This window comes from Carassius gibelio, chromosome B9, assembly GCF_023724105.1.
Source record: "Carassius gibelio isolate Cgi1373 ecotype wild population from Czech Republic chromosome B9, carGib1.2-hapl.c, whole genome shotgun sequence".
NCBI lineage: Eukaryota > Metazoa > Chordata > Actinopteri > Cypriniformes > Cyprinidae > Carassius > Carassius gibelio.
The window spans coordinates 513,171-535,925 of NC_068404.1; the positions used below are offsets into that span (position 1 = coordinate 513,171).

General features: G+C 39.4%; 1 protein-coding gene across 5 annotated transcripts in view; it reads right to left on the bottom strand.

The window, feature by feature from the left end:
- Window positions 1–22,755, bottom strand: part of il10rb (interleukin 10 receptor, beta) — a 134,113-nt gene that overhangs the window by 105,588 nt on the left and 5,770 nt on the right. Inside the window, exons 3-6 of one of the 5 annotated variants that reach the window (XM_052564594.1) lie at window positions 15,798–15,988; window positions 10,325–10,488; window positions 6,780–6,927; window positions 4,798–4,946 (exon numbers count right to left, since the gene is read on the bottom strand). The exons of 3 other annotated variants lie outside the window; for them this stretch is intronic. In XM_052564594.1, the coding sequence (XP_052420554.1) occupies window positions 4,798–4,946; window positions 6,780–6,927; window positions 10,325–10,488; window positions 15,798–15,988 (652 nt within the window). Of the gene's footprint in view, window positions 1–927; window positions 1,077–4,797; window positions 4,947–6,779; window positions 6,928–10,324; window positions 10,489–15,797; window positions 15,989–22,755 lie in introns of all 5 variants that reach the window. One more of the 5 variants, XM_052564593.1, reaches the window with a different exon arrangement.

The window sequence follows — 22,755 nt, forward strand, 5'->3', positions numbered from 1 at the left end:
CTGCAGTTGCTTCAAGATGTTTTTTATAAGGGTTTAAATAGGTTAGCACCCTACTTCTGCAGTTACTCATGTTATCTAGGCCATTAAGATCGTTTCAGTAAAATCTTGGTTAAAGTCGAAAGGCCTTCTCAGTTGCAGCTCTTCTCTTATGGAACAGCTTACCTCTTCACATTAGATATATTAGATATCGTTGTAATTTTTATTTATTTTATAATCCTAGATTGTGTGAATGTGTGCCCTGGTATGTAAAGCCAACATGTGCTATTTGGCTCTGGTCCAGAGACACGATTGGACGGAGCAGATCATATACGCGAGTCGGCATTTATTAAAAACATTTGCAACTACACCGCTTCAGCATGATTATGACCACTATTTTGTTTTACAAAGAGTTTTATATTGAATCTAGGGGGTACCTAGCTCAACGTCTCTGGCCCAAGCAGCTATCATCACAACGCCATTGGCTACTTTAGAAAGGGGGCGGGGCTGTCGATTTGTTATAGAATAACACTGCTTGTTTCAAGGCACTGCATTTTACAGTGAGGGTAAACTTTTGATAGGACTAAAAGGGCCAGGAGCACTCAGGAAAAAAATAAATAAATATGTGAAAAAAACCTTGAAGTCAACAGAGGACGAGCTGGGACAAAGAGCTAGATGAGAAATAACTTAAGGTAGAGGAGGCTAAATCTAATCCTACTCTATGCAGCAATTATGAGTCAGGAGACCATGCATCTTACTGTGCATGTAAAATATATCAATCAGAACTTCTGTCTTTATTCCTGAAGAGAGCTGATAAATGTATTTTGATAAACAGTTCATCAACGCATAACTACTAGAATGTATAAATTGACCTGAGATGCATCAAATGCATTTAAAACCTTATGAAACATAACATTTTGGAGCAGGTAACAGAGTATAAATGTTCTGTACCTCCTGAATGTGATCCGGGAGTTGAATGGCTGGGTAGAAGGTGTTCTTGAGGAGCGTGAACATCTTGTAAAAGCAGAAGTACAACAGCAGGAAGAACAACAGCAGACCGATCAGGACGTACAGAAATGTCTCCCAGTACGGCATCTGACCTGAAATCACACACAGCGTTCAGTCGTAATGTCACCGTATGCCACACTGTTCATCTGACAAAATATGGGTAATTCTAACCCTACACTCATAGTATTTAAAAGAATAGATCCCATCCACAGACACCAGATACTTACTTCATCTAGAGCTAATGTTGAATTGAATCATTGGTATTGATCCCTAAACATACAGACCTTTTTTACATTTCAGGAATTTTCAGCAGCGGAATTCAAGGTTGGGTTAACTTTGACTTCCGCTGTGAATGAGTGAATGAGAGAGTACCACAAACATCGTTATTGCACTGCCATTTGCTCAAATAGCAAAAGAAGAGCTCCACGATAGTGTTTTCATAACCTTCAATGATAGGACAAATATTGAGAGACACTGATCATGAAGGTCAGAGGAGAGAACGATGTCAAATTGACCACCCCTCCCACAGACGCTGCATCAGAAACACCCTTGCATTGGCGTTTACTAGTAACGACTTATGAATTATAACAGTGAAGTGAAAACAGGCCATTTTTAATCAGATTTGCCATTTCTGACATAAGCAAATCAAAATAATATTTTCTGAAGTCATCATGATTAGCTGTTCAGTCTTAATCGACCAGAGCCAATCAAATAATAAGATACAAACAGACTGATGAGGTCAGATCAGTGATTTCCAGCTAGTCCCTAGACACGGTTCTTATAAGATTTACCTGAGAGCATACTGCTGAATAAGATTAGCTTTCCCCTTCTTTATTCTTTATAACCCGAGAATGCAGCGACACATACCTGGGGTTACGCCGCAGATAACCGCAGTGAATTACAACGCTGCGTGTTCGGCTGTACGCTCAGTAGCGCCTCCACGGACGAAAAAACAAATGATTATGTCTAAATACACTGTTCTGGTGAGTGACCTTGTAAATGTGGTCTTAAATGTTATTAAGACTTAAATTACTGTGAAGAGTTGGGGAAAAAAATTTGATGTGTGTCCTGTGCATCAGGTTTTAAAGAGACGGCGTTGATTTTAAAGTAAAACCCACTGAAGTCTTCTGTCATTGATGAAAATCGGACTAATATACATAAATGAATAAATGTGTGTGTGTGTGTAAATTCATTCTCTGCCAGCAGGAGGCGCTTGTAGAGCAGGAGAGAGAAAGAGGTTTCTCCAGTAACGGCTGTAATCAGATAAGAGCTGCTATTGTATGTAACAATTGTATTGTCTGTCTTTAAAGGGGGGGTGAAATGCTATTTCATGCATACTGAGTGTTTTACACTGTTAAAGAGTTGGATTCCCATGCTAAACATGGACAAAGTTTCAAAAATTAAGTTGTACGTTTGAAGGAGTATTTCTGTTCCAAAAATACTCCTTCCGGTTTGTCACAAGTTTCGTAAAGTTTTTTTCGAGTATGGCTCTGTGTGACGTTAGATGGAGGGGAATTTCCTTATATGGGTCCTGAGGCACTTCTGCCGGAAGAGCGCGCTCCCGTATAGCAGAGCACTGAGAGCACAACAGACTTCACTGATCAGAGCGAGAGCGTCGCCAAATGTCACAAAAGAAGTGTGTTTTTGGTTGCCAGGGCAAGACAACCCTGCACAGATTACCAAAAGAGAAACAGCATTAAGGGACCAGTGGATGGAGTTTATTTTTACAGAGCATCAACGGAGTTGTGTAAGTGTTTGTGTTTGTTCCCTGCATTTCGAAGATGCTTGTTTTACAAACAAAGCCCAGTTTGACGACGGATTTGCACATCGTTTATTTCTTAAGGATTATGCAATCCCAACGAAAAAGGGTCACGATCGTGTGTTGGAACCGCAGGCGGTGAGTAAAACTGCTTCAAATATCTCTGTGTTGTTAACTTAGCTATCAGCGCGTAAGCACATCAAGTAAACATGCGATGTTGTCATCAAACTGCACTTTCCACATGTACAGCTTAAAAAAAAAAAAAAAAAGACGACAAAGTGGAACTTAGTCATTTTCCAAAACCGCTAAGCAAATATATACAGTTTCAGTACATACCACATAGAGAAGCCTTTGCTGATGCTGCTCTTGTTAAATTTCAGCCTCTGGATCTGTGTCACAGCTTCCAGACGCGCTCAACTCAAAAGCCTACTGGCGCTCGTGATTCTTTAGCTCCGCCCACACGTCACGCCTCTAGGCGCTCGTGTTTTTCCGGGAAAAATGGGTACAGACTATCTTTCTCTTATGAATATAATAAAACTAAAGACTTTTTGGAATTATGAAGGATGCAGTACTACTCTATAGGTACTCAAGATTAACAGGATAATGAGTGAAAACGAGCATTTCACCCCCCCCTTTAAAGAGTTTGGTGTATTTCCTCTTTTTGATGTAGCCACGTCTCAGTGCTTTTATGAAGAGAGCGCATCTACGCACCTTTCGGACAGCACACAAAGGACCAGGTTGACCGTTACTTAAAAAAAACCTGGAACCATTACGGTTTCATTTTTTCTGTAGGGACTTGGTACCAAAGTACCGGGTCTTCTGACAACACTAGTAGTAATAACTGCCTGATTTTGCAGAAATCATTTTTCTGGATGGTAAATTTTCTCATGTCACCAGCCATTGGCAGGTGTGGCAAAAAGTTACTTTTAGGCCCTGTTGAGAATCATAGAAACCTTGTGGTTAGAAGTAGATCCTCTTAATTCAGAAACATTGTAGAACTGAATCCTTGTTTTTTTTTTTTTTTGTCTTTTAATAATTTTGAAGTTGTTATGCATGCTTTTATTATATCCAGACTGGACTATTGTTACTCATTGTATTACAGTGTTTCTCATGCCTCACTTTCACACCTGCAGTTGCTTCAAGATGTTTTTTATAAGGGTTTAAATAGGTTAGCACCCTACTTCTGCAGTTACTCATGTTATCTAGGCCATTAAGATCGTTTCAGTAAAATCTTGGTTAAAGTCGAAAGGCCTTCTCAGTTGCAGCTCTTCTCTTATGGAACAGCTTACCTCTTCACATTAGATATATTAGATATCGTTGTAATTTTTATTTATTTTATAATCCTAGATTGTGTGAATGTGTGCCCTGGTATGTAAAGCCAACATGTGCTATTTGGCTCTGGTCCAGAGACACGATTGGACGGAGCAGATCATATACGCGAGTCGGCATTTATTAAAAACATTTGCAACTACACCGCTTCAGCATGATTATGACCACTATTTTGTTTTACAAAGAGTTTTATATTGAATCTAGGGGGTACCTAGCTCAACGTCTCTGGCCCAAGCAGCTATCATCACAACGCCATTGGCTACTTTAGAAAGGGGGCGGGGCTGTCGATTTGTTATAGAATAACACTGCTTGTTTCAAGGCACTGCATTTTACAGTGAGGGTAAACTTTTGATAGGACTAAAAGGGCCAGGAGCACTCAGGAAAAAAATAAATAAATATGTGAAAAAAACCTTGAAGTCAACAGAGGACGAGCTGGGACAAAGAGCTAGATGAGAAATAACTTAAGGTAGAGGAGGCTAAATCTAATCCTACTCTATGCAGCAATTATGAGTCAGGAGACCATGCATCTTACTGTGCATGTAAAATATATCAATCAGAACTTCTGTCTTTATTCCTGAAGAGAGCTGATAAATGTATTTTGATAAACAGTTCATCAACGCATAACTACTAGAATGTATAAATTGACCTGAGATGCATCAAATGCATTTAAAACCTTATGAAACATAACATTTTGGAGCAGGTAACAGAGTATAAATGTTCTGTACCTCCTGAATGTGATCCGGGAGTTGAATGGCTGGGTAGAAGGTGTTCTTGAGGAGCGTGAACATCTTGTAAAAGCAGAAGTACAACAGCAGGAAGAACAACAGCAGACCGATCAGGACGTACAGAAATGTCTCCCAGTACGGCATCTGACCTGAAATCACACACAGCGTTCAGTCGTAATGTCACCGTATGCCACACTGTTCATCTGACAGAAGAATCACTTGTCATCATGAGCACTGCCTCTGCCTTATGAAAGCCATACATGCAGGCTATAAATGCTCATTAATGTGGATGAAAAACCATGTAAAGTATTTAAAAGAACTCACAGGTATGAGTGATACATTTGTGACCCATCAGGGAAACCAGTGACACAAGTCGGCAGCACAACTTGAGCAAAATGAGAAAGAAACGTTTTTTTGTTTTTTTTTGTGATTTTCGTTTTTTTTGGAGAATCTGTTAGTTGATATCACAAAGAAGCCTCTCCGTGTTTGAGATAGCAGTATTGGTTTATTTAAAAGCGTACATTTTGAGGTTGAAATCAGCTAGTTTGTTGGAGATTCTAGCACGCAGTAGGGGCATTTCATTGTCTGTCTGTATTTCCATACTGGATAAGCCGGCTTTTGTTTCTTTTGTTATTGCCCCCGTCCTCCGAGGGAAGCGTGGCTACTTAGTATGCAGCGATCTGGCCGGCTCTAGCTGATATCAAAATTCAGTGAAGATGTACGCCGCAAAGATGAACGCAGATGAGCTGAACCGTGGCCGTTACACCGAAAATGTTTTGAAGTACTTCTTCGACAAGCCGGATGCTCATGAACAAGCGCTCACTGATTCTGAAGACGATCTGAACGACGATGAAAGCGGCATAATAAGACTGTATAATATCCCTAATCTACAACTGAGCGAAGATGACGACGAGGAAGAATGTATTGGACTGGCGTCAGACGAGTTGGACAGTAAGATATCAGAGGCTTTATCGATAGTAACATTTGATGGGGATAAAGACAAAGAAATGGGGAAAATGTAAACATTTAGAGGCAAACAGACGCACAGTGCAAACTTCGGATCTGCAAGAATACTTTCTGTTTCTTATGGGGTGAGTTTCCATAAACATCAAAGTATGTCGTTTTGTGTTCATTCTAAGAACACGTACACGTTATCTCATGTTTAGTCCATGTTTAGACCTTCATATCTACCTATTGTTATTAGCTAGCTCATAGCTCATCGGTTATCACAGAATCCTGTTAAAAAAGTCCTAATGCTACACAATGAAATCAATTCACCAAGTTTTATGTGGAAAACCAGCAAATAACAAATAAAATTAGCATCAATATGTACTTTTTGTTTACATAAACATTAAAATAATAACATTAAAAATGATGGCCACATTTGAAAGATTAAAGATTTTTTATAAAAAGATAAAACTCACATATTTCAGCCTCTAAATCATTTTTATAAAAGTAAAAAAAGATAAATTACTGACATTTACAATGCACACTCCTTTATTATTAATAGTATGCGGTCTGATTTTTCCCGTTGTGTCTGTCGTTGCTATGCAGGGGGTATGGCTTATTTAAATGAGATGTTTATGTGACCCTTTGTCACTCGCAGCAGTGAGAACTGCACGATGTTTAAAGGCTATTTTCTGCTTTTTGAGCTTTTTTGAGTGCCTCCCTTCAAATGGCCACAACTTCTCCAAATATTATCAGATTTCCATGTGTTACACATCGTTGGAAAGCTTGGAGACTACACTTTCAGAATCTGCGAATAACTCAAAATGCCCCAGAACTGACTTGTGTGCCTACTTTCCGTGTTTGGTCACATTTATTAAATTAATCATTCTCCCAAAACAGAAGCCTTTACTAGGTACAGTTTGAGGTTAAACTGTGTCACTGGAGCACTGTTTGTTTTTTATTCTATTGGCTGCGAGTGTTACATATATTTGATTCAGTCTGACATGACTTGTGTGTGTGATGGAGCTGCTGACCTTCAGTGTGTGTGCACTGTGTGTCGCTGAAGACACTGCTCTTGTTATGCAAGACATCACGGCTCTGAACTCTCACACAGTACCACGTCTGTCTGTACAGCTCAGTCAACATTACCAGATTGTTCTTCGTCTCCAGAACTTTAGCCTTCTGCAGGGATAGAGCAGGAAATGATGTCACTCAGCAGTGTTATTTATTCAGTAATACTGCATTAAAAACAAAACACATCAGTCATGGCCATAAAATAAGGTGGTCCGTTAACGTTAGGGCTGTGCGATATGGACAAAAAAAACCTTCACGATTTTTTGATCAATTTTGCGATTTCGATTTTAATCACGATTTTGACAAACATAGACATGCTTTACAGTCATAAATGCATTCAGTATAAATTTTAAACATTTCCAAAAGAAAACCAATGAGAGATTTATCAAATGTCTCTAGAACAGACATAAGTCAAAATAATCACTAAGTAAAGATGTCAAACAAAATGTCTAGACATATGGAAAAAAATAAAAAAAATAAAATAAAACCATGTTCAGGGATCTTTTTTTTTTTTTTTTCTCTCCATGCATTGGTCAGAGCTCACTGTAGCAGTACCTCAGGTGTTATACGTTTTGCCCAATATATTTATTGCCCAACTGTCACGTACTCCATCTGCAGTGCGTATACAGTAAGTTATGTGTAAGCGGTTCAGAAGCACCACTCGCACCAGTGATGCGCGGGTCAATGTATTAATAACCCGCCCGCAACTCGGACTGCAAAAAAATAAAATAAAATATTGTACCCGACTCGCATTTTTAAAAAGCAGTAAATTATCATCGTAGCGTCATTGGGCTATAGGAACGTAGGCAAAACTAACTAGGCAAAAAAACAAACAAACAAGACTTAATATATCATAATTTTGTCAAGAATTATAAACAAATGGTCAGTAAACTCATAATTTGTACTAAAATAATCTAGTCTGGCTATGTCTGCATGCCCGTAGGCAGGGAGGGTTCGGGTGGTTCGAACGAACCCCCCCTCACTGCCAAAGGTCCAGAATTTAAGTCTTTTTTTTTTTTTCATGCATCGGCTCTGAATAATGATGGGGGGGGGGGGTGTATTTTTTTATTATTATTATTAAAATGATTTCTCTATTTTTTCCACTCAATAGTCTACAATACAATAGCCATATAAGCGTAGTGTAATTATAATAATAAAACATAGTAGGAAATTATTATATTTTTAATTATATTAAATACAGTTGTTGTTATAATCATGGCCGTAGCCAGCTATGAGGTAAATTGTTCATGTTCGGGAAAAAATAGTTCTCTGATTGACTAATTTTCTGCTAAACTCCTCATATGAATGTCTGCATGTATAATTCAGAATGTTTAGCGTCCGTGGTATGAAAATAATCGCTGCGAGACGCTTCCGAAGTGAACGAGTCTTCAGAGAGTTGAGAGCGAGAGACGCAGCATCCATGTTGTTAGATCCAGCTATTATTAGGGGGTTTTTTTACTTGTTTTTCCACTTAATTTAACACTTTAGAAAGTTAATAAAGTAGGAAGTTGAGGTTTAGGGTCAGCTATAACTTTATAATTTCCAAAATATCTGAAATAATTTCAGTCCATTTTATTTATTTATAGGTTTTTGTTTATTTTAATAGAAAATCTGGCAACATTCCTTCTCCCTGCATTAGTCTGGGAGTTATCAAAAAAGTGAGCGGCTATTTACACTAAGTGCAAATAGGAGAAAAAGATTCAAACATCCACTGATGCTCCAGAAGGAAACGATGCATTAAGAGCTGGGGGGTGAAAACTTTTGAACACAATGAAGATGGCCAAATTAGTCTTATTTTGTTGAAATATTTTTTTTTTCCATTTAGTTCTGCCCTTCGTAAGCAACAGAAGATACTTGTATGTTTCCCGGTACACAAATTAAGTACAATTTACCTTGATCTTCAAATTCCAAAAGTTTTCACCCCCAGCTCTTAATGCATCTAGTTTCCTTCTGGAGCATCAGTGAATGTTTGAATCTTTTTAAATAGTTATGTTTGAGTCCCTCAATTGTCCTCAGTCTGAAAAGATGTATCTCAAAATCATAAAGTCACTGCTGGAAAGGGTTCAAATATGCAAAGATGCTGGAAAACTGAGGAATCTGCAGGACCTTAAAGATTTTTCTGAAGAACGCTGCTCAGTTTAACTGTTCAGAACAAACAAGGGACTCATGCACAACCATCACAAAACAGAAAGACAGTCGAGGATCATCAGGTAACAGAACACAGTATTAAGAACCAAGGGTTCCCAAACTTTTGAGTAGGGTTATTTTAATAATTTCAGCATTTTTTTTGTCTTGTGGACTAAATGTTAATATCTTTTATGCACAATATCTTACTCAGGACAGTACTAAATAAAATATAACATGCATTTAGTATGATCTCTCTTATTTTTTGAAAATTACTCATTTTCACAGATTCTGCAAGGGGTGCCCAAACTTTCGAGCCCCACTGTATAATTTATTATTATTATTGTTGTTGTTAAGTTAGTGTTCATAAACAAGTTATGTATGGTCTTTTAAGAATTTCAAGTTAATAATTTCCGAACAATATTTTTAAAGCTTGTGTAATGTGGTGCCCCCCTAGTTGTTGTGAATGGTTGGTGCCCCTGGGCACTGGCCCAAGGGCCCTTATGGATAATCCTGCTCTGGGTGCGCTGCATCCTGATTGGTTCAGATAACATACTGCGGGAGGTCAGGGCCGCGGAAAAACGTGCTATAAAGCGATTTAGAAATCGCGCACTCTCAAATCGTGATTTTATTTCGATTTCGATTAATCGCACAGCCCTAGTTAACATGACTGAATACATCAGGTTTTTTTCTGAAATAATAAACTAGTCTATACTTCCAATGCACTTACCATTTCAGCCTAGACTAAAAACAGCATACACTTTTAACTCATGAACATATTTTGTTTTGAAACCAATCACCTGTGCGATGGGCAAATGCTCAAATTCTCTGATGACTAAGCATCACTTTGATGACTAGCATCAGTGATCATTTATGCTGCTATGCTCCAATCACCCATCACACAGCAGTGGAGTAACACAAACCTACAGGCTAGTGTCAGAGTTCACCTCTCAGTGTGCTGTGAGAAGCCCAATACTGGATTTACTTTATACACTTACTGAAACTGCACAATATCTAAATAACAATGATCATCATTATACCTTGTATTATTATTATGAGTATTATTTCTTCTTTGTTTTACATTTTTCAAAGTCACACATTAAAAAAAAAAGTTCCCTAAACATTCCCACGTTACAGACTTGAGACAATAAAAACTAGAACTAGTTTGAACTAGAAAATTTTGAGAGTAAAGAATCTGGTTTGAGATAAGAAACCACAATCTTTCTACAGGATGTGGTCACGTTACTTAACAGCATTTCCGAAATTGAAACTGAAGATGGTGAAGTGCATTGTGTTCCAAGCTTCTTCTAGTCTCAGCAGTCACCACATACAGACAGTATCCACAAGCAGCTGTGCTTTTGGCGTGAGTGTGCACAGATACCTGAGGCTCTTCAGAGCGTCTCCAGTACTGGATGAGGTAGCTCAACTTGTCTTCTAGCAAAGTTTTCATGGACTGGTTAGTGCTGCTCAGAGGATCGGTGATGATGATCTCTAGATCTCCTTTAACCGGGCTCAGCTTCACGCTGGAGGGAGGACCTAAAGCAGCTGAGAACATTAGAAAAGAGCCGGGGTCAGCATCACAGAATCAAACGCCAGTGCCAGGAACAGAGAGACAGACTTCTAACAGAATAAGAGAAAGACTGACAAACAGAATACTGACAGACAGACTATTGACAAAAAGACTACTGGAAGACAGAGACTGACACAAAGAGACTAACAGACAGACAGACTACTGACAGTCTACAGACAGACAGAGACTACCGACAGACAGACAGACAACTGACAGAGTCTACTAACAGACAGACAGACAGACTACTGACAGAGTCTAGTAACAGACAGACATACAGAGACTACCGAAAGACAGACAGACAGACAGAGACTACCGACAGACAGACTACTGACAGAGTCTACTAACAGACAGACAGAGACTACCGACAGACAGACAGACAGACAACTGACAAACAGAGATAGAAAGATTAATGACAGACATACTACTGACAAACATACTACTAACAAACAGATAGAAAGACTAATGACAGATATACTACTGACAAAAAGAGACTGACAGACAGACTACTGAGACATACTACTGACAAACAGAGAGACTGACAGACAAATGACAGACATACTACTGACAAACAGAGACCGACAGACTAATGGCAGACATACTACTGACAAACATGATACTGACAGAGACAGACAGACTAATGACAGACATACTACTGACAAACAAAGAGACTGACAGACAGACTAATGACAGACATACTACTGACAGAGACAGACAGACTAATGACAGACATACTACAGACAAACAGAGATAGAAAGACTAATGACAGACATACTACTGACAGACATACTACTGACAAACATACTACTGACAGAGACAGACAGACTAATGACAGACATACTACTGACAAACATGCTACTGACAGAGACAGACAGACATACTACTGACAAACAAAGAGACTGACAGACTAATGAAAGACATACTACTGTCAAACAGAGATAGAAAGACTAATGACAGACATACTACTGACAAACATACTATTAACAAACAGATAGAAAGACTAATGACAGATATACTACTGACGAAAAGAGACTGACAGACAGACTACTGAGACATACTACTGACAAACAGAGAGACTGACAGACATACTACTGACAAACAGAGACCGACAGACTAATGGCAGACATACTACTGACAAACATGATACTGACAGAGACAGACAGACTAATGACAGACATACTACTGACAAACAAAGAGACTGACAGACAGCCTAATGAAAGACATTCTACTGTCAAACAGAGAGACTGACAGACAGACTAATGACAGACATACTACTGACAGAGACAGACAGACTAATGACAGACATACTACAGACAAACAGAGATAGAAAGACTAATGACAGACATACTACTGACAAACAGAGATAGAAAGACTAATGACAGACATACTACTGACAAACATACTACTGACAGAGACAGACAGACTAATGACAGACATACTACTGACAAACATGCTACTGACAGAGACAGACAGACATACTACTGACAAACAAAGAGACTGACAGACATACTACTGACAAACAGAGATAGAAAGACTAATGACAGACATACTACTGACAAACATACTATTAACAAACAGATAGAAAGACTAATGACAGATATACTACTGACAAACAGAGACTGACAGACATACTACTGACAAACAGAGACCGACAGACTAATGGCAGACATACTACTGACAAACATGCTACTGACAGAGACAGACAGACTAATGACAGACATACTACTGACAAACATGCTACTGACAGAGACAGACAGACTAATGACAAACAGAGACTGACAGACAGACTAATGACAGGCATACTACTGACAGACATACTACTGACATACACTACTGACAGAGAGACAGACATACTACTGACAAACAGAGAAAGACTAGTGACATATATACTACTGAAAAAAAGAGACTGACAGACAGACTACTGATACATACTACTGACAAACAGAGAGACATACTACTGACAAACATGCTACTGACAGAGATAGACAGACTAATGACAGACATACTACTGACAAACATGCTACTGACAGAGACAGACAGACATACAGACCGACAGACTAATGGCAGACATACTACTGACAAACATGCTACTGACAGAGACAGACAGACTAATGACAGACATACTACTGACAAACATGCTACTGACAGAGACAGACAGACTAATGACAGACATACTACTGACAAACAAAGAGACTGACAGACAGACTAATGAAAGACATACTACTGTCAAACAGAGAGACTGACAGACAGACTAATGACAGACATACTACTTACAAACATACTACTGACAGACATACTACTGACAAACAGAGATAGAAAGACTAATGACAGACATACTAACAAAAATACTACTGACAAACATGCTACTGACAGAGACAGACAGACATACTACTGACAAACATGCTACTGACAGACATACTACTGACAAACAGAGATGGAAAGACTAATGACAGACATACTACTTACAAAAATACTACTGACAAACATGCTACTGACAGAGACAGACAGACATACTACTGAAAAACATGCTACTGACAGAGACAGACTAATGACAGATATACTACTGACAAACAGAGACTGACAGACTACTGAGACATACTACTGATAAACAGAGAGACTGACAGACAAATGACAGACATACTACTGACAAACATGCTACTGACAGAGACAGACAAATGACAGACATACTACTGACAAACATACTACTGACAGAGACAGACTACTGACAAACAAAGACTGACAGACAGACTAATGACAGGCATACTACTGACAAACATACTACTGAGACAGACAGACTAATGACAGACATATTACTGACAAACAGAGATAGAAAGACTAACGACATACATACTACTGACAAACAGAGACTGACAGACTACTGACAGAAAGACTAATGACAGACATACTACTGACTAGGGCTGGGCAATATATATAACGATATGATCATGCGCATCTAATCAGTAAAGCTGCTTCCTTGATCAATGCTAAAAGCAGCTTTACTGATTAGATGCGCATGATCATATCGTTAGATATATCGCCCAGCCCTACTACTGACAAACAGAGACTGACAGACAGACTACTGAGACATACTACTGACAGAGAGACTGACAGACAAACTACTGACAAACAGAGACTGACAGACAGACTACTGAGACATACTACTGACAGAGAGACTGACAGACAAATGACAGACATACTACTGACAAACAGAGAGACAGACTAATGGCAGGCATACTACTGACAAAACATGCTACTGACAGACACAGACAGACTACTGAGACATACTACTGACAAACAAAGAGACTGACAGACAGACTAATTACAGGTAGTGTTGTCATGGTACCAAAATTTCAGTATTCGGTACCGATACCAATGAAAATCCACCAAAGCAAAACACAAACATATGCTAATTTAATTTTTTTTGTACTTTTTAGCACAAAAAATAAAACCAATGCCATTCTTTATACTTACAATTGTGTTTAAAGTTTTTCTACAAGTTACACAATAATGAAAAACAGTAAATAAGTTTAATAAATTTATTTTTGGTAAATAAAGGGGATTTGCTATTAAAATTAAAACATGGAAGAAATATTGTGATTTATTTCTTTAAAAAATAAAGCTTTATAATTTTTTTCAACAGTAGCAGTATCACATACATTTTACTAAATAATAGTAATATTTTTAGTACAATGCCTTTATGTAAAAATTAACTTTTAGGCCTAATGAATGCATATTTGTCATTTTAACTGAACTTAAGACTGGTGGTGATGTTTAATATATTTTTGGTCATTGAGGGTTTCTGTAAAAAAAAAAAAATAGTAATAGATCATATTAATTATTATTAAAAGATAATACTACTACTATTTCTACTATCATACTAATGTATATACAATGCACTATGAATTGATGAGCTGCTGGGTTCATGAATATTAATCACGTTGTCTGCGTTCGATCAAACTGATTTGCTGAAATCAAAACAGGGACGGTACAAGATCAGCTCCAGCCAATGAAATTGCCATTTGCGCATTAGCTCCGCCCACTACCGGAGAAACCGCTATGTCTTCTGCTTGTTTGAAAATGAATATGAATAATTCTAAAATGAACTCCATTTTGACAGGAGAAGAAAACAAAGAATAGTTTACATACAGCGTGTCGATTCAGCGTGGTAAGACTCTCGCTCTCTCCCTCTCTTTGCATGTGTGAGACGATGAGAGTTCAGATCGCTTGATAGAGAGATAACTCTGAAGCTCAGAAGCTGAAATTAATGCAAGCGTCATGCGCTTCAGTCTATGTAGTAAACAAACCCGCACGTCTCTGCCATTCATTAATTCAAACTTTTTGCGGCTTAACATTTACAGATACTGGTCCATATGGAGATTTGATTTGATCAATTTATGTTAACACAAATTCCATGACTGTCCATATTAAAATGTAAGTTTCATTTTCATGACTGGATTTTGAGATTCCGTCCTCGTTCTCTGCTTCGTGGAAATCATAGCGCTGAACCGGGTTTGAACGGGACCTCTGTACTACCGGTACTTAAAGAAACCTGATACAGTCACATTTAAAAAAATTTTGGACCGACTTGGTACCAAAGTACCGGGTCTTTTGACAACACTAATGACAGACATACTACTGACAAACACAGACAGACAGACAACTGACAGACGGACAGAGACAGACTGCTGAGAGACAGACAGACTACTGATAAGCCCCTTTCACACTGCCATTCCGGCAAATACACAGGTAAAGTATTCCTGCAATTGTTCCCTGGTCACTAGATTTTGCACTTTCACACTGCCAGTGTTGACCCGGGATATGTGCGTGCTTTCACACACAACCCTTGAAGATCCCGTAACGACACGTGACATCAGCGCGTGACGTGTAATGTACGAGTCGAAAACGCTTGGCACGTTATACTTTCACTGAAGCAAGTGAACGATCTCGGCGTCAGCGCGGAAAGTGAGGAACTAACTGATCTCTGCTTCATTACAGTTTGCACACGTTTTCGTCGCGAACGTTGATCTTCCTTCAAAACAGCGGATAAAAAAGTCGCGCGATCACTTCGACACGGCATTAAATCTGGCTATTGTTCACAGAGTGCTCGTCCCGGGTCGAACCCCGCAATGTTACAAGGTCCCCGACCCGGGTTCAATGTGGTAATCAATCCTGGGACGTGGTTGCTTTCACGCAGAAGGCGACCCGGCAATGTTCTGGAAATATTGCGGCTCCGTCGTGCAGTGTGAAAGGGGCTCTAGACACACAGATAGACATTTAGATGGCTCACCATGATCCTCAGGACAGAAACTGATCTGGACCCAGCTGGAGGACTGCTGTTTTGTGTTGGCCCGCACACGCAGCAGAAAAGAGATTTTGTAATGCAGTATAGCTCCAGTGAAATCACAGTGATGCTCCAAAACATTGACACACACCAATCTCCATTTCTTCTCATTACTGGCCTTCCGGGACTGATACTCCCTGTTGGAGGAAAGGACGACATGAGTGCACTTGATCTGACAGTACAGCAGTGCTTCCCGAGCCCGTTCCTGAAGCCTGTTCCCCAGTGCTGTCTCCATCAAACACATGATTCAGCTTATCAGCAGACACTGAAACGAGTCTGTCAGATAAGTACATGTTGGACGTGGTTGTATGGGGCTCCAGGAACAAGCTTGAAAAGAACAACAAAACAGTTCAGGTGTTCATCCGATCCTGGACAGATGAGTACCTCAGACAGGGTTTTTGCTACATTGAAAATTTTTTGGTGGCCGCCAAAAAGATTTTTTGTCCCGCCAAAGCCTTATTTGATCTGTAATTGGATTTTGTGAATGAAGCAGGCTACTGACGCAGTGACGGAGAGAAAGAGCACATCGCCCCTCCCCTGCGCCCGCACTCTCCGTCTTTGCTCTCTCCCTCACATCAAAATCAACTGATCCAAAGGTCCTGTGTCCACCACAGAGTGGCAGCTGCTTTAGGGACCGTTCACATATCGCGCCTAAAAACGCAAGGAAAATGCTAGGCGCACCGCTTTCTCCTTCTTTCCAAAGCGCTCGGGCAGTTGCGCTAACGCCCACAGCGTTCACAGAGTGGCACAGCGTTTTCTTCAGTTGAGACGCTTAGGTTGCTATGATACGGAATATCCGCTAAACTGTTACTTTTATCTGATTTCGGTACATTTTTTCCGAATAAAATGCTCTGGATGCTAAGAGACCAGTAATATTAATTTCTATTCCATTTTTGTTGTTGTAGCGCTTGTTGACACGTCGTAACAAAATGACAGAGATACAACCCTCCTGCTCTCTGATTGGTTAACTGACTAGAAAGTGACAGTGATGAGCGCAACGTTTTATCCAAAGTTGAACATTCTTAAACTCTCTACGGAGAAAAATAACGCCCGAACGCTCAGCGCGAAAAAGACACTCAGCGCTCGGCACACTCCTGGCATTTTAAAAAACGCGGCACTCCCCTTGAGAACTGCAGAAAATATATACTAGCCACGGGGGAAAACGCTTTGGTGGACACGGGGCCTAAAGGTCGGAAGACTAATCCATGTTTCACGTGGTGCAATCGGAAATTATTTCTGCTGAATTACCGCTGGGTGCAGTCAAAAATAAAACTGCCTTATCTTCTCTTACAACTTGTGACAAGCATTCCACACAATGCAGCGGACCTAACTTTAAATAAACGCAATAATAAAAAAAAACTATCCAGTTATGAAGTGTTTTTGTGTGTGTGTGTGTGTGTGTGTGTGTGTGTGTGTGTGTGTGTGTGTGTGTGTGTTGACAAATCTTTCGAGATGTCCTAACAGCCAGGATTCCAACACAACACGTCCGCTAAAGTCCGATTCGTGACTTAATGACTCTTTTGAGCCGATTCATTATAATGAATGGTTAAAGCATTTGGTCTGCCCGTCAGTGTCTGAATCGGTGTATAACAAATAATTACTTCTTAGAAGAACATACACATCTGAAATGAGAAATTGTGCTTACATCATTTAGCAAGAGTGTTAATGTGGATTATTAACCCTAATAATCCACAGTATGTTTAGGCCTATGACAATGTGTAGTAAATTACCTATAAAATCATTTAGTTTAAAGTTGGACTGGAGTGAGATTAAAGTAGATCAAAGCACAAAGCAAGCTGTTGCTAGCTAGCTGCTAATTTTATATGGTAAAAAATAACACTATTACACCTTTTAACGCTACGTTTTAATTTATATGATTATACCAAAATAATTATCAGGTCTATCAAAAAAGGATTTTATCTTTCTAAATCACAGTTCTTTTTTGCAAAGAGGGCAAGAAAGGATGACAGTGATCATTTTTTTCATGAATAAATAGGATAAGAAAAATCACACTGTTTCTTTGTATTTATTTTAAATTTAAAATTTATTGTAAATATTGGGCTTGCGGATCATGTGGGTATAGGGTACTCTTTGCTGTGTGTGGATGACCATGTCGGTCAGCCACCACCGAAGACAAGTTTTGACCCAGGAAAAACCCTGTCAGAGAAACAACTGAACAGCTCTCATTTAGAGTTCACTGAAGCATTAAAATGTCGTCCTACTTTTAGACGTCCCAAGGTTTACTAGCTTCTGTTTTTGTCAAGCCACTGCCTCACAACCCTACTATACAGTAAGGCACCCTAATCATTCATAGTTTATGACTAAATGATAGTGCTGGAAAATAAAACATTGTCAATATCAGTGTGTGACATCAGAACACCTACAAGAAAAGTGGCGTACCTGTAGGCAGCGTGGAAATGATCAATAACAGAGGACATGTCAGCTCGCCAGTGTAGCAGTATTTTGGTTTCTATTGTTCAGAGCAACATCAGAACACCATTGTATGTGAGCTCTATGGCAAAGAACGGAAACACAAGCAACTTATTTCATCATCTTAAATCACTTCCACGCTTTGGAATATGCAGCTTGTTGTCCATTTACCTAACCTCAACAAACAACTCACAAGCAGCCCACAATGGAGAGGTACTCCGCAACCATGCCTTATGAGAAAACTTCCAAACGATAACATTACAGACGTGCATCTCAATTTAGAATTTCGTGGAAAAGTTCATTTCAGTAATTTAACTCAAATTGTGAAACTCGTATATTAAATTAATTTCAATGCACACAGACTGAAGTAGTTTAAGTCTTTGGCTCTTTTAATTGTGATGATTTTGGCTCACATTTAACAAAAACCCACCAATTCACTCTCAACAAATTAGAATATGGTGGCATGCCAATCAGCTAATCAACTCAACACCTGCAAAGGTTTCCTGAGCCTTTACAATGGTCTCTCAGTTTGGTTCACTGGGCTACACAATCATGAGGAAGACTGCTGATCTGACAGTTGTCCAGAAGACAATCACTGACACCCTTCACAAGGAGGGTAAGCCACAAACATTAATCGCCAAAGAAGCTGCTGTTCACAGAGTGCTGTATCCAACCATGTTAACAGAGAGTTGAGTAGAAGGAAAAAGTCTGGAAGAAGAAGATGCACAACCAACCAAGAGAACCACAGTCTTATGAGGATTGTTAAGCAAAATCAATTCAAGAATTTGAGTGAACTTCACAAGGAATGGACTGAGCCTGGGGTCAAGGCATCAACTACCACCACACACACAGTGTCAAGGAATTTGCAGAACCACAGACAACTTCAGAGGCATCTTACCTGGGCTAAGCTGGTCCTTGGCATAGTCTACACCGAGTCGCGTTTCACTGTACATGTATACATTTTGTGTCGTATAGGGGTTTGGACCACACGGATCTGGCGTTTTGGGATAGTGAAAAAAACAATATCTTTTTTTTTTAAACTGGGTCCGCGTAGATACATTTGAATACTTTGCCTTTGCATTTTCTTTTTGACAGCGAATCTGTATATTTTCTGAAACTATAACTTCATCAACCCACATCTCGCCCCTAGTTACACCACTATGTCTTGTAACAGCAATAAACATGAACAAACACGGAATTATTGTCTTTTTATTAACATTAACACAGATTAATAAATGTATTGTTCCATGTTTGTGTCTATACCGTGTGCAATGTTTATGCGCATAGGTCAAGTCTTCTTCTCCATCTTCAAGTGTATCTCTGTGGCAGAAGGAAGGGTTGAGAAGCTCATAGACCAAGTTGTTTGAAGTCCAGTGTGAAGTTTCCACAGTCTGTGATGATTTGTTGTGCAATGTCATCTGCTGGTGTTGGTCCATTGTGTTTTTTGAAAACCAAAGTCACTGTACCTGTTTACCACGAAATCTTGGAGCACTTCATGGTCCCTTCATTTTCCAGCAGGATTTGGCACCTGCCCACACTGCCAAAAGCACCAAAAGTTGGTTAAATGACCATGGTGTTGGGGGAATTTATTGTGCAAAATCTGATGCACTGGTCTCATGGGGTCGGCATGAAAGCAACCAAGTTTGCATCACCACAGACAGCGGGGTGAATATAGTGAGAGCCAATTCACTTGACAACTGGGACTCATTGCAAAGTTTTGGCCACCACTTGCAGCTATTGGCAAGTAGTGTTGTAACTTAAATTAAGTACAATCACGTAAAAACACATTTTGTCCAGCTGATTACTAACAATATCTCTAATGTTTTCAACTACTTGTAAATTATAAGAAAATTCCCATTCTAAACAGTGACACGGGGCAGTGCAGTCACCTGTCAATGATGTTAGTTATCGCCTTTACTGACATAGAATCCACATGACAACAGTGTCATGGACAAATGCGGAAGTAGTGTCTAGCGTCCAGCAAACCACAAGCTTGCTTCAAGCAGTTCCTTATTTACTTCTTGCATGTTTTATGGAGGATTGTTTTACTTACTTATGGAACATAATTACTGTTTACCGTCTGCCGCTGGTTCTGTCGACAAGGACAGCTCCCGTAAACGTAAGGGCCAACCAAACGACTCAAGAAGTGTTTGGGGCAAGAGGAGAGGATTAATATCGGTGTTGCATTTTCTAGACGGAGAGAGCTTTGCGACAAACTTCAACTAGAAAGAGATGCCGATCTCACTAGTTTTACTCGACAGGTGAGTTGTTTTGATTTGTATCTTTACAGAAAATGTATGCTATTATAACGATCAACAAGATCAGTATTATGGGGCATACACGCCAAATGCAGGGCATCGCGTCTCTAGATCCATGCGAGGACGCATCTGATCAATAGGCTTTGCATCCGTTAACTCCATGATTTATCTTTCTGTCTGATTGATGGCCATCAGCAGTTGGGTAGAAGACTACAAATCCAATCATTCCAAAACTCAATCAACCCAAACATCAGTTTATGATGGAGCCACCCACCAGAAGATGGTTGCAAGAATGCTGGAACAACGAACGGCCATTGCTGAAGTCCAGGCTTCAAACAGAAGCACCTGACACCTGGTTCCATCATGGCAGGATGTTGATGTCTTAGAATCAAAGCACTAAGTCCCTTACTGGAGTTCACAGATTCCCTTTCTGGGGAGTCATACGTGAATCCTGTTCTCCAGCTACTGAGAACAAAATTACTAAGTGCTAATGAACAAGACGCTCAACACACAAAAGACTTTAAGACCAAAATCATGGCATCCCTTGATGAAAAATATGCAGACCAGGTCACTGATGACCTACTCAATGTAGCTAATTTAGTTGACCCGATTCAAAGCTCAATACATCAAGCCAGACAAGATAGAAGCCATTAAAACAGAGGGCTTGCTAAAATGATGGATGATGACCAAGGCCCACCCCAGGCAGACTCTTATCTAAATCTAAGGGTAGTTTCTTCAAAAAGCAAAGCCCTAGTGCAGATGCCTTATCTCTCACTGAAAGAACGAGTGAGCTGGAGAGCTACCTGATGTCTCCTGACACTGACAGGGTGTCTGAACCGCTGGAGTGGTGGAGGCTACATGAGCGCAACTTCCTGAGAGTGAGCAAGCTTGCACCACCAGCACCCCTTCTGAAATCATTTTTAGCAAAGGGGGTTAATGTGGTCACATGTACCAGGGTAGCATTAAAACGAGAGAGAATGAACCAACTTGTCTTTGCTCACAATTTATAATGAAGCTATGTTTCTGTGAATATTGATGTTTGGTTGCTGTACTTAAAAGCTGAGGTTGGTTTGTTAGTTAGAGTTTCATCTTGTTTTGCTTATTCCACTCATTTGTATCATATCGTAGCCAACGATTTAAATAAATGCCTTTTTAAATATATACAAATAATAGAACGTGTATTACTAAAGGTGATATTACTCTTGCCAAGCTCTGATTTCTGAGAGATGCACAGAGAGGCAACAGCAATGCTGAGATTGCAGGGTTACTGCAGGGTTTAAACCGTCAAATTTAAAGGGTTAGTTCGCCCAAAAATGAAAATTATGTCATTAATAACTCACCCTTATGCTGTTCCAAACATGTAAGACCTCCTTTTATCTTCGGAACACAGTTTAAGATATTTTAGATTTAGTAAAAAAATGTATTTTCGATGCTTCAAAATATTCTAACGGACCCTCTGATGTCACATGGACTACTTTGATGATGTTTTTCTTACCTTTCTGGACATGGACAGTAGACCGTACACACAGCTTCAATGGAGGGACTGAGAGCTTTCGGACTAAATCTAAAATATCTTAAACTGTGTTCCGAAGATTAAAGGAGGTCTTACGTTTGGAACAGCATAAGGGTGAGTTATTAATGACATAATTTTCATTTTTGGGTGAACTAACCCTATAAGACTTTTTAAGACCTTTTTATGACTATTAGGATTTTTATTTTTTTATAAGTCACACTTTTTTTCATAGTTTGGCTGGTCCTGCGACTTATAGTCAGGTGCGACTTATTTATCAAAATTAATTTGACATGAACCGAGAGAAATGAACCAAGAGAAAAACATTACCGTCTACAGCCGCGAGAGACACTTGTTAATTTCCCTTAATTAATTAAATATAAACGGTATTTTATATTTTCTATCACTTTGTTTATCACTCTTGAAATGACCTGTACACTAAATAATCTAACCCTCATACTTGCATAACAATAGCAGTCTATTTATTTAGTGGTCCAAGTTGAAGCCAGTATGTTAATGACAATATGGGACAAATATAATGCATTTATATTTTATAACATTTAGTGGCGGCAGGTGCAGCACGCTGCTGTTAGATGTACAGTCAGACAAAACGATGTGCAGTTATCAAAGGAGTGAGTGCACATACAAGGGACAAGGGAAACAATGTGTTCGGCAATTAAAGACGGGACAGCGCTACGAGTTTGTG